This window comes from Hemitrygon akajei, chromosome 30, assembly GCF_048418815.1.
Source record: "Hemitrygon akajei chromosome 30, sHemAka1.3, whole genome shotgun sequence".
Lineage (NCBI taxonomy): Eukaryota > Metazoa > Chordata > Chondrichthyes > Myliobatiformes > Dasyatidae > Hemitrygon > Hemitrygon akajei.
In genome coordinates, this window is record NC_133153.1 from 35,236,144 (window position 1) to 35,249,321 (window position 13,178).

General features: G+C 42.9%; 1 protein-coding gene across 7 annotated transcripts in view; it reads left to right on the forward strand.

Moving 5' to 3' along the window:
- akap13 (A-kinase anchoring protein 13) overlaps positions 1-13,178 on the forward strand; it is a 554,439-nt gene that overhangs the window by 258,258 nt on the left and 283,003 nt on the right. For all 7 annotated transcript variants that reach the window (XM_073032598.1, XM_073032600.1, XM_073032601.1 and 4 more), the window contains exon 8: positions 3,896-5,648. In XM_073032598.1, the coding sequence (XP_072888699.1) occupies positions 3,896-5,648 (1,753 nt within the window). The remainder of the gene's footprint in view (positions 1-3,895; positions 5,649-13,178) is intronic.

Here is a 13,178-nt window from a genome sequence, read left to right on the forward strand (position 1 = left end):
TCAAGATGGAAAAATGGGCTGAAAAATGGCAGGTGCAATTTAAAGCAGACAAGTGTAAGGTTTTGTACTTCGGTAGGACCAACCAGGGTAGGTCTTACACTGTGGAGTGTGGTAGAGCAAAGGGATCTGGGATTACAGGTCCATATTTCATTGAAAATGGTGTCACTGGTACATAGGGTCATAAAGAGAGCTTTTGGCACATTGACCTTCATAAATCAAAGTATTGAGTACAGGCGATGGGATGTTATGTTGAAGTCGTATAAGATGTCGGTGAGGCCTATTTTTGGAGTATTGTGTGCAATTTTGGTCACCTGCCTACAGGAAAAATGTTAATAAGGTTGAAAGAATACAGAGAAAATTTACAAAGATGTTACAGGGTCTAGTGGACCTGAGTTTATAAGGAAAGATTAAATTGGTTAAGACTTTATTGCTAGGAATGTAGAAGATTGAGAGATTTATGAGGAGTACAGACAGGGTAAATGCAAGCAGGCTTGTTCCACTGGCGTTGGGTGGGACTACAAGAGGTCATGGGTTAAGGGTGAAAGGTGAAATGTTAAAGGGGAATATGATGGGGAACTTCTTCACGCACAGGGTTGTGAGAGCTGCCTGCGCAAGTGGTACATGCGAGCTCGATTACAATGTTTAAGAGAAGTTTGGATAGGGACATTAATGGTAGGGGTATGGAGACAGGCGGATGGGAGTAGGCAGTTTAAATGGTTTGGCATGGACAGGAGATGGGCCAAAAGGCCTCTATCTGTGCTGTTCACTTCTAGTACTCTATGACTCTAAGATCAATCTAACCCTTCTCTCCCCAATTCTCCTGAAGTTTCTTTCATCTATGTGCCTATCTAAGAGACTCATAAATGTCCACCATTGTCTGTGTTTAAAAGAAACTACCTCTGACTCCCCCCCACCCCCAATCCCATCCATTAAAAGTATGCCGCTTATTTTCCTTGTTTTATCCTTTTCTGCTCAGGGAAAAAGTCTTCGGCTGTCCACTCTAACTATGTCTTTTATCACTTTATACATCTCTATCAAGTTACCTCTCATCATCCTCCTCTCCAAAGAGAAAAGCCCTAGCTTACTCAACCTATCCTCATAAGACATGCTCTCCAATTCAGGTAGCATCCTGGAAAATTTCCTCTAATAGTAATAATCTATTATTGCATAAATGCACCAGTATCCTTAATTGGGAGAGTGGGGAGAGGTGACATTTGCAACACGATTCAGAACGATGATCAAGAGCAGGTTACGGGCTCTGTTTCATGAATTTGGCCTGTACTTTGGGAGGACCATCTTGCAATGTAGACTACCATGGGGGTGTTAGTCCTGACGAAGGGTCTCGGCCCGAAACGTCGACAGCGCTTCTCCCTATAGGTGCTGCCTGGCCTGCTGTGTTCCACCAACATTTAGTGTGTGTTGTTGCCATGGAGTGTTGTCAGGTCCAGAATGTAGATTGTGGTGGTATGGGTTCTGCTTAGGACAATTGTTGATGTTGATCGTGGGTGGTAGGAGAAATGCTGCAACTTGAGGCAGGGCTTCGGGCTTTGGTGAATGGTAATTGGTTTATTATGGTCATGTGTTTCCATATGCAGAAGAAAGCTTTGTTTGCAAGCCATCCAGACAGATCATTCCAAACATAACTGCATTGAGATAGTAGAAAAGGAAAAGCAATAACAGATTACAAGTTTCCCCTGCTATCCGAAGGTAGAGCGTTCCTATGAAACCGTTCGTAAGCTGAGATGTCGTAAAACGAAGAAGCAATTACCATTAATTTATATGGGGAAAATTTTTGAGCGTTCCCAGACCCAAAAAATAACCCACCAAATCAAACCAAATAACAGACAAAACCTAAAATAACACTAACCTATAGTAAAAGCAGGAATGATATGATAAATATACACCCTATATAAAGTAGAAATATTGTAGTTACGGTGTAGTTTCACTTATCAAACTTGAGAAGACAGCCAGCCAAAGATGATTTGGAGAAAAAAAATCGGCACGTACACGCCTATGCACATTCACACATACGTACATACCGCATACGCACATACACGCATGCGCAAACAACTGCCTGCACAAGGCTTCACGGTCATTGTAGTCTTTCTCGTGGTAAACACACGTATAAAGCGGGCATCTTTTTTACGTAAAAGTGAAAATCCTCTTTGGTTAGTGGAAACAGGTACTAATGTAGGTCTTTCGTAACAGCGAGCTGTCGTAAAGCGAACGTTCGAAAAACGGGGGCCACCTGTATAGTTTACGGTTGCAGGGAAAGTGCAGTGTAGGTAGACAAATAAAATGCACAGGTCACAATGTTGGTTGGTGCTATGCTATTACAGCTTGGGGGTCTTGAAGTTCATTGGTCAATCCTAGCATCCTCTGTAAGGAGTTTGTACATCCTCCTGATGGAATGTAAGGGATTTCCCACGGTGCTCAGGTTTCTTCCCACAGTCCAAAGATGTAGATTAATTGGACATTATAAATTGTCCCATGATTAGGCTAGGGTTAAATTGGAGATTGCTGGGTAGTGCAACCCAGCAAGCTGGAAGGGCCTAATCTAAGCCGTATCTCTCCAAAAGTAGATAGATATATAAATTAATGACTGAGGTAGTTTAAGAGATCAAGAAATCATCTCTCTCATATAAGAGGTCCATTCCTGTGTAGGATACCTGGTGCTTTGTGTTTTCAAGCCTTGGTATCTGTTGCTCAGTAGAAGAGAGAATGGCCAGGGTGGCAGGGATCTTTGATCACGTTTGCTGCTTTCCCAAGGTAAAGGGAAGTATAGACAGTCAGTGGAGGGGAGTCTGGTCTTTATGGTAGAAATCCAGAGGTAGTAAAGACATGTGAAGAAGGGAGAATTAGAGCACATTGTGTGGGATCTAGAACTTTCAGAGTAGGAGTGAACACAGTGTGGGAGGTGCAAGATAGCAGTGACAGAAGATGTTGGTGAGGAACCGTGCAGGGAAGGGGAATGCAGAGCCTGGAGTAGTCTGTTGCCAATTTGACCTTGTCCACTAAAGCTATTTTTTTACACACTGGAGCTGTGTGAAGAGCCTTCCACTTCAAAGACTGGAGTCGTGTTTTGGGTGCAGTTTTAGGCCAATCTGATTTAAGAACAGTGTGGATTCGTTCTGCCTGGAGGCCAGCCTCTAGATTCATATGATTTTATCACTGGTATGAAGAAATGCGAAACTGTTGTTTGTGCAAACAGCTTGTCAAATAGAGAATGTATAACAGGTTATAAACACGAGTATTCTGCCCTCACTCAAGATTTTTCCCCGTTCTCTTAAGCTAGGTAGGTCAACTCCTGTTTCAGTGTAGTTATATTTTAAAGGCCACTTTATTGTTAATTGAAGAGTTATGGTACGCGAGGAGCTGAGTAAAAAGACAATACTTCCTGGCAAGCTCACGAAAGATAGATTCAAATACTGATTAAAATTCCTTTGACTCGCAAAAGTGCTTCTGACTAATAAATGAATAAATATACACGTGCATATAACCGCCCTGATGTCAAAGGTTAATTGCTTAACAACGCAATAATAAGTAATCAACAACAGCTGTAAACTTACAAGTAAGCAATGAGATCTAATAGCTAGAAATAAAACAACAAACTAAGTCAGGGAGGACATAACAATAGTCTGCAGATGCTGGAAATCCAGAGCAACACACACAAAATGCAGGAGAAACTCAGCAGGTGAGGCATTTTTTGTGGGGACAGGACTTCTGTGGGGCTGGAGCAGGACTAACCTGCTGAATTCTTCCAGCGTTTTGTGTGTGTTACTCTGGGTATACAACAGGGAAGTGATTCTTTGTTCAAACTGCTGTACTAAATATTATATCACGGCAATTACTGAATAAAACAATTTATGACTTGTTTTTTCTTATTTTGGAATAGGATGTACCTCCCTCACCATGCCTGCACCCACAGCCAGGGCTTTCGGTACATGCTGAGCCCGTTGAGAGTTTAAGAACAGAAGAGAACAAAGAGGATTGCACACCTGAAGCCGTCTGCCCAATTGCACAAATGTTAACCGAAATGCCTGTTGAGCAATCAGATAATCTGCCCCCAAGGGACAGCACATCAACTAATGCGGAGTTGACCACCAAGTGTCCTGAGGCAAAACTTACCAATAATCAAGAAAATATTACAGAGTTAGAACTGGAGGGTGAAGCAATTGGTGGTGAAGCTGTGTCCACTCTCCCCGATGGAGGATTCAGGTCACCAGTGGATTCTAACAACGAGTTAGATAACAATACCCTTGTGCAGAGCACATCTGAAGATGAATGTGATGAGACCTTTCTAAGCTTCGATGGAGAATACAAAGAAATCTTGGGGTCCAGTGAGGAACTGCATTCCAACCAAGTGTGTACATCCAAAAGTGATGTCCCTGAAGTTGACAGGGTGATTGGAAATCCTGACAGACAGGTGGCAGACACTGAGGAAACTTTTGCTCACACAGAGTTGGAGTCTACTGTCATTACACTGGAAGAATCCAAAGAATGTGTTGAGCTGCCCGGAGCTGAAAGTGGACCAGCTGGGGGATCTTCTCAGGAGGTGGATTTTCAAGGGGTACAGCTGAACAGTGAAAAGCCTCCACTCGCTGAACTTACTGAGGAAGCCACAGCGGATTTGGAGTTGGGTAACAATGGTTCCTGTGCAAACCCCGAGGGTTCATTGGTAGACACAGGTGAAATGAGTGCTAGAGCTGGTGATGAGGTATGTGTGGCTACAGCAAACCCACTTAATGACTCAGACGATGGGTGTAAAGAAGGACATCACAGCAGGACTGGTGAGGATGAGGTTCCACAGAATCTTGAACTGCCTTGCTCTTTAAATCCCTCAGAGGAATTTGATCAGAATGATACAATTTTCGAATTGCCAGCATTAGATGAGCGAAGTGACACAACTTTGAAGGTGTTACCTTCGCATGAACAGAATGAAGTGCTATCGGAAGTGCAATCCTCACATGAAGAGAAAGGTATTTCTTCAGCACTGTTATCTCTCAGTCATTTAGAAAGTGAACCCGAGCAGAGTGACGACCAGTTAGGTTGCTCTTGTGATGACGAGTGGTCTAAGCAGGTCGATGCGTTGTTGGAGACCGCTTCTTCGGATTCCAGTTTGGGGGAGGAGCAGGCATTGGCCAAAGAAGTCCAAGCAATGGTGGATTTAAAGGAAGAAGTCTCCCAAAATGATGGCACGGAAGAGCTGTTGTCCAAGAGCATCTCAGAAGGACCACCTTGCTTGCCAGTGACTTTAGATAGCCCACTTAATGAAAGTGATAGTCCCAGTGGAGATGAAAGGACCTTGGAGTTCATTCACAGACCAAGTGATGCAATTATGTATTCTCCAAATCAGGAAGTATTGCTCAGTATAGTCGAGGAGCCTGCTGATTACATTGTAAACAGTTCTTCAGATTCTGAGGGTCGGTTTGAAGAATGTGAGAAGTCCTCACCTGAGGAGGAACTGAAGGAGGATGACTGGATGATGAGCAATGCCAGATTGAATATCAAGTCTGAAGTCATTTCCCACGGGGATGAGACGTCTGATGCAATTTTATCGGATACAAAAGTTACACAGGATTCTCCTGACTGGACGTTTAACTCTGTGCTGGATGCAAATGGAAATTTGAAATCTGTTGATTTGAAAGGTAAGTGGATCCATGAGATGGTGGGATCTCAGTCGCTGAAACTATTGTATGATATTTGTGTTTTTTGTACTTTTTCATGTCATGCTGGTGAAGAATGGGAAGTAAGATATTTTTGATGTTTGTCTTTGAATGAGTCCCATAGCTTTCTTTGTTTTGCTGTCTGTGGAGAAGATGAATCGCAGGGTTGTACACTGATTACATGCTTTGATAATAAATGTACTTTTAACTTGAAAGATTCAGGGAGTGTGAATCAAGAATCTGTGGATAAACTGGTTAAACCGACTATTGGGCCATTGAATGAATGGGTGAACGTGGACAAAAAAAAACTGAAAAATAAGAATGTAAGAGTTGCAAAGTGCAGAGCAGGAGGTTCCTGGCATGTCACGCTCGGCATAGACAGTCCCAAAGGGGAAAAGAATAGAAAGAGGGTGAGAGAAACAAGCTGATCCAGTATCCCAGGTGGACGACTGATACCATCCGAGTTACCTGTATTCAGTATGGAGTCCTGAAAGATCTAACTTGCCCAGGCAGAAGATGGAAGCGGTGTTCCTCAAGCTTACTGTGTCTACACAGGAATGGTACGGTTTGATCAGAGCGAGAATGAGTGAGAGTAAAGGCAATAGACAATGGAAAGTGGAGGGTTTCCCCTGTGGGCTGAACTCAGAAGTGGTTCCTCAATAGCACTTGGTTTCCTCCGCGTGGAGGAGACCACACACCAGACTGGCCGTAGTGCAAGTTAGTCTCTGCCTCACCTGGAAATAGTGCTTGGATGGTGGGGAGGGAAAAAGGTGAAAGGACAGTAGCAGCATATGGTCTGCACAAGAAAGAGCCTTTAGAATCGGGGTGATTGGTGGGATTGGGATGAGGAACCAAGCGTACATTTCCCTCTGGAAGACATGGCACTGATTACTGGCAGGTGAAATGTGCGGTAGATGTTCTCAAAGGCAGCTTTAAAGGGGTGATCTGGACAATCCAGAGATGGGCAGACAGAACACTCAAAGAGCTCCATTTGTGATGTGCATGTTTGGTGGAGTTTGTGAATAAGGGGTATTGTCTGAGTTATGTGGAAGATTATTTTTAATGGACAGACTACCCCTTTGTCTCATTCTGTTCTCTGGCAGTTTCAAAGATTTGTTTTAAACAAAAGAGACAGTACTCTAGTTTTCTTCCCCATTTCTTGGCCAGACAGCTTGGGCTTCAGCTCAATTCATTTTAGGTTACAAATAAGCAGTTATCTTTGCCTTAGTTAAAAGTTGCCACACAGCTTGAGAGAAGAAGGAAGGCCAGCCAAACACTGGTTTGCTTTGAAAAGAGCAGAATTCAGATGTAGATTGATCATACTAAACTTGTACCAAACCATGTGTGCACCATTATGGAGAACTTAGCAGCGTTGTTTACCATATAAAGAATTTTGGGTACTACAGAGGGTGCAAGAATGATATACAAGGGTAATAAGACATCAGAGCAGAATTAGGCCATTTGGCCCATTGAGTCTGCTCCACCATTCTATCATGACTGATTTATTATACCTCTCAACCCCATTCTCCTGCCTTCTCCTCATAACTTTTGACACCCTTACTCATCTAGAACCTTTCCACCACAGATTTGGATATACCCAGTGGCTTGGCCTCCACTGCCACCCATGGCAATGAATTCCATGGATTCACTACCCTCTGGCTAAAGAAATTCCTCCTCATCTCTGTTCTAAAGGGGTGTCCTTCCATTCTGGTCCTAGACTCCCCAGTATAAGAAACATCCTCTCCACGTCCATTCTATCTGGCCTCTATTCCATTCAATAGACTTCAATGAATTATTTTCTCATTCTTCTAAACTCCAGTGAGTATTGGCCCAGAGCCATCAAGCGTGCCCCATAAGTTAACCCTTTCATTCTCAGGATCATTCTCATGAACATCCTCCGGACCCCCTCCTATGCCAGCACTACCTTTCTTCAATGAGAGGCCCGAAACGGCTCACAACAGTCCAAGTGATAGTCAAAGAATATTCAGAACAAACTTTACCTTGAGAAGGGGAACTTGGTATAGCAGATTACTTCCACCACCTCCAACTGGATCCCACCACCAAACGTGTCTTTCCCTCTATCCCCATTTGCTGCTTTCCGCAGGGGTCACACCCTACATGACTCCCTTGTCTATTTGTCCCTCCCCACTGATCTCCCTCCTAGCACTTATCATTGTAAGAAGAACAAGTGCTACACTTGCTCCTACACCTCTTCCTTTACTACCATTCACGGCCCCAAACAGTCCTCCAGGTGAGGTGACACTTCACCTGTGGGTCTGTTGGGGTCGTATACTGTGTTCGTTGCTCACGGTGTGGCCTCTTGTATATCGGTGCTACCTGACGTAGGTTGGGAGACCGCTTCACTGAGCACCTACTCCCCATCCACCAGAACAAGCGGGATCTGCCATTTTAATTCCACTTCTCATTCCCATTCCGATATGTCCATCCATGGCCTCCTTCATTGTCAGGATAAAGTCACACTTTATCCTAACAACACACTAGGTGTTGTTAGAGGAACAACACCTTATATTTCCTTTGGGTAGCTTTCAACCTGATGGCATGAACTTTGATTTCTCAAACTTCCAGTAATGCTCCCTGTGCCCCCCCCTTCAGCATCTCCCATCCCCTTGTCCCTCCCTCATGTTATCTCCTTGCCCACCCATCGCCTCCCTCTGGTGCTCCTTCCCCCCTCCCCCTCTTTTTCTTTCTTCCATGGTCTTCTGTCTTGTTCACAATCAACTTCCTAGCTCTTTGCCTCATCCCTCTCCCTCCAAGTTTTACCTATCGCCTGGCGTTTTACTCTCTCTCCTCCTTTCAAATCTACTCAGCTTTTTTGCTCTAGTTCTGCTGAAGGGTCTCAGCCCAAAACGTTGGCTGTACTCTTTTCCGTGTGTTGCTCAGATTTCCAGTTGGTGAGACTTTATTTGAAAGCTTGGTTGATGTAGTTATTTCACCAGTAATTAATGCTGGCATACTTGATTTGAATAGTGCTTAATGTGCTATGAGTTTCTAGTTAATTCAGACTGCTTGCAACTGATTATTTCATCATGTTGAGGCATATTTTTGCAATATCAGTCATTCATTGCCAATATTACTGAGATTAAAACTCAGATTTATTTAATTTCTCTAATTTAAACCCCCTAGATGTCATGGTAGGACTTGAACTCTGGCTGCTCATGCAGTAAGTTGACTATCATTCCAGTGTACCCCAAAATTTCCACTCAGAACCTCTGAAATGAATGGTGTATGATGTGCTTGATCTGAGATAAGGCAGCGTACGCTCCAGAGAACCTACAGAGAGTCCTTTATAATGACACAGCATGCAACCCAATCTCTACACAAGCTAAACCAATGGTGAAATGGCCTAACCAGTTGTAGCATTGAAGGCCAGCTTTAAATGTTTCATTTTCAGTGTATCCAAACACAGCAATTTTCCTTCTCATTGTGAATCCAAAAGAGACAACATAGCAATAGGAACACCGGGGGGGGGGGGGGGGGGGTGGGGGGGGTCATCTGTAGAGACCACTTTCAAGGACTCGTCATCTCATGTTCTCAATGTTTATTGGTTATTTATTTATTGTCATTGAACTTTGAAAAGAGATATAAGATTTCCAGAAATGGGCCAGTGTGAGAATGGACATTTACAAGGTCTTCAAGGTGTGGGAGATAGAGAGGAGGCCAGCCGATATGAAAGCTGTTGGTGAATTTAGGCAGCTTTGTATTGTCAGTAGGGAGGCCATTTGGATTTTGGGCAATTGACAGCTGTTCTAACATTCCACAACTGGGCTAATGCAAGAAGTCAACAACAGGGCTAAAATCCAAAATATTCAAGTTACATCCCCATCCCCGTGAGTACAGAGGTATTTTTCTCAGTAACTGGATCGCACCTAAATCTATTCACATCTTTGAAAACAACCACAAACAGCAATCACTGAAATTATTTTTGCAAGTCTAGTTAATGAAGAACACCAAGGTACCTATTAAATATTTTAGAGCCCCACCCAAGTTTGGTAATACTTGAATCTGTTGAGACTTATCAACGAAGAGCCTTGCAAGGCTTTGAGGTCAGGGAGCAGTCCCTCAAGTACATGGGTGCATCACCACTGGGCTGTCTGAAGAGGAGATGATAAACTCATCTCTGGCCTATTTTCTCAGATGCTTGAACTCAGGTTCACTGTTTACGCATTTAAGAGCCTTGCAATGTTCTTCTGCCTGGTTCAGTTCCTCAGGTGTAATGGTTAAAGAGGTCATAAACATGTTCCCTCTAAGGTGTGCACATATGCTACTAGTGCACAAAGGAATTTAAGCTGCGCACTAAAGGTTGTCACCACTACCTTGTTGGCATGTTAAGTATATTTCGCGTTTCCCTTTCCGGTTTCTGATGCGGACGGGATTGACAAAGTGGAGTTTGCGATGATTTATTCGCAGTTTTAGAACTGGCTTTTAAATACTGTTTTTATTGAAGAAATTACTAATTCACTGTCGAATTCCAAAGAAGCAAAGGGCGCAAAGTGCAGAAGAACTGCTAGTTCGTTTAAAGTGGAATGGCTTAATTAAACAGCAGAAACTGCTACACCGAAAGCTCATGAGGCCAAGAGAGTGCAGCTAGAGAAATAATTGTATACAATACAGACACTGGTGTTACCGGTGTGTATTGTCACCAGATAAAATCTGCTGGAGAGTTTGCAAGTAGGAAATATAGCTTCAGGTTTACGTCCACTTAATAATCCAGCGCGCACCTGACGTTGTCACTGGGCAAAAGATTGAGCAGCACAAAGCTTTTGCGCACATTGGTCATTACAGATTAGAGGGAATATTGGACACAAGTCCCAGCCAAGTGAATCTCGGGATAGTATATGGTGACATATACATCCAGCGATAATAAATTTACTTTGAACTTTGAAAACTGTGAGTTTCCTTTCTTCCTGTACATAGGATCCTTGTTGGGAGATTTGTGACCTCCTCAACCGTTGTGACTTTGCAGCCATAATCTAATGTTGGACACCAGCAAACTAGAACAGTGTAGCTCCTGAGTTTAGCATTGGAGGGGTGTGACTATTAGAGTCCAGACCAGACTATGTGTGGCTTAAGATCAGGTGCCAACAATATTGTGTACAGTATCAAGGATTGTGTAGGTTATGATGTCAGTCAGATTGAGTTCTAATGTTATAGTTGAGCAAATCTCTGGTATCTTGAGCTTAAACCTTGGAATCTGCCACTGGTGTACTTCCTGCTGCCTGGAGGTTAGACCAATGATGTCATTCAGTGTTTCTCCAAGATCCAGTGTTACTTTGCAAATGATTCCATGGAACTGATTCAGTTTATTCTGATTTTGTAATACTTTTTGTTTTTGCTTTCCTCTTTTCCTCTTCCAGTGACGTGACACCTGAAACCTCACACTACCTGAAACCTCCAGCTTTTTGGCGATTTGCACATTTGATATTCTGATATTTTGATAATGACTGTAGATTGAAAGAAAATAATAGTGCACTTGTGAGTGGTATAGGGGCTTTTTACTCCATCCTGGTTGCACAATGCATTTGGAGGGAGGATCTTTGCTGACAATGGCATGAGTTTTTGTTTGGGGTTCTTAAGAATGTAGTCAGTCCCACTGTGAGTTGTTCAGCAGGTATACAATTTGAATTTGAAAATAACTTTAAAATGTAAACACGAGTTCCTGCCGATGCTGGAAATCCAGAGAACACCCACAAAATGCAGCAGGAACTCAGCAGGTCAGGCAGTATTGATAGAGAGGAATAAGCTGTCTACATTTCAGGCAGAGATCCTTCAATCAAGACTGCCTTGCAGAAGAGAGTCATAAAACAATGCAGCTCAGAAACAGGCCCTTCGGCCCAGATAGTCAGTTTCAAACCATTAATCTAGTTAGTCCCATCAACCTGCACTAGGTAATCTCTCCCATCCATGTACCTATCCAAAGTTCTCTTAAATGTTGAAATCGAACCTGCATCCCCAACTTGCACTTGTGCTCCCCCTGCGAGAAGTTCCCCCTTATGTTCCACTTAAACATGTCACCTTTCACTCATAACCCATGACCTCTAGTTCTAGTCTCACCCAACCACAGTGGAAAAAGCCTGCTTGCATTTACCCTATCTATACCCCTCATAATTTTGTATACCTCTATCAAATCTCCTCTCAATCTTCTGTGTTCTAGGAAATAAAGTCCTAACCTATCCAACCTTTCCCTATAACTCAGGTTATCAAGTCCCAGCAACAATATTGTAAATTTTTTCTCTGCACTCTTTCAATCTTATTTACATCTTTCCTATGGGGAGATGACCAAAATAGCACACAATACTCTAAATTAGACGTCAGCCATGTCATATACAATTTCAAGATAACATCCCATCTCCTGTACTCAGTAACACACAAAAAATGTTGGAGGAACTCAGCAGGCCAGGCAGCATCAGTGGAAAAGAGTACTCAGTATATTGCTTTGAGAAAGCTAATGTGCCAAAACTTTTCTTTACAACCCATTCTACCTGTGAGGCTACTTAGAAGGAACTATTTATTTGTATTCCAAGATCCCTCTGCTCTACTGCACCCCTCCCACATATGCTATTTGACCCACTTGAGCTCCTCAAGCAAATTGTTTGTTGCTCCTGATTCCAACATCTGCAGTCTCTTCGTCTCTCTAGCAATTAAAGATAATTGATATTCTGCATAGGTCCTATCTGAATAAAAAAAATCAGAATAAGGTGCATTTAAACCACAGGGGCAGCATGGCAGCATAGTGGTTAGCTCAACGTTTTACAGCACAGGTGCCCCAGGTTCAAATCCTGCCACTGACTATGAAGAGTTCTCCCCTCGGCCACATTGGTTTCCTCTGGCTGCTCTGGTTTCTAACTGCAGTCCAAAGACATACCAGTTGGTAGGTTAATTGGTCATTGTAAATTGTCCTGTGATTAAGCTAGGATGAAATCAGGTGGGTGGCGTAGCTCAAAGGGCTGGAAGGGCCTATTCCGTGCTGAAACTCAATAAAAATAAATTTTTTTAAAAATCACTTCATAGTCAATCAAAGAACTTTCATACCACATTAATGCTCCATGATCCCAAAAATAGCAACCTGATTGTGAACCTTGTCATTGACAGAGGGATAAATATTGGTCATAGCCTCTCCTCTTCTGTGTGATTAGCTCCATGGATCCCACTATTTGCATCTGAGACTTCAGTTTTCTGTTCTATCTGAAAGACATCACTTCAAATAATGCAGCATTCCCTCATTGCAAAGGACCATCAGCCTGTAGCTTTGCCTGTAACGTAAAGATCTTTACTCATGTATGTGAAGGATGTAAGAAATAGACAATTCAATTCAATTCGGTTCTTTGGGCTAAGATGTGTTGATAAAGCCACAATACTTTCTCCACATTAAGAGTTGGATAGCTGAATGACTGCCATAGGCAATAACGATTCAGAGAAATTTGAAAAGCTGGGGTGATAATACTTTGATCGTCTGATTGTGCTGGTCACTTGCCAGTAATTAGTCATTCATCC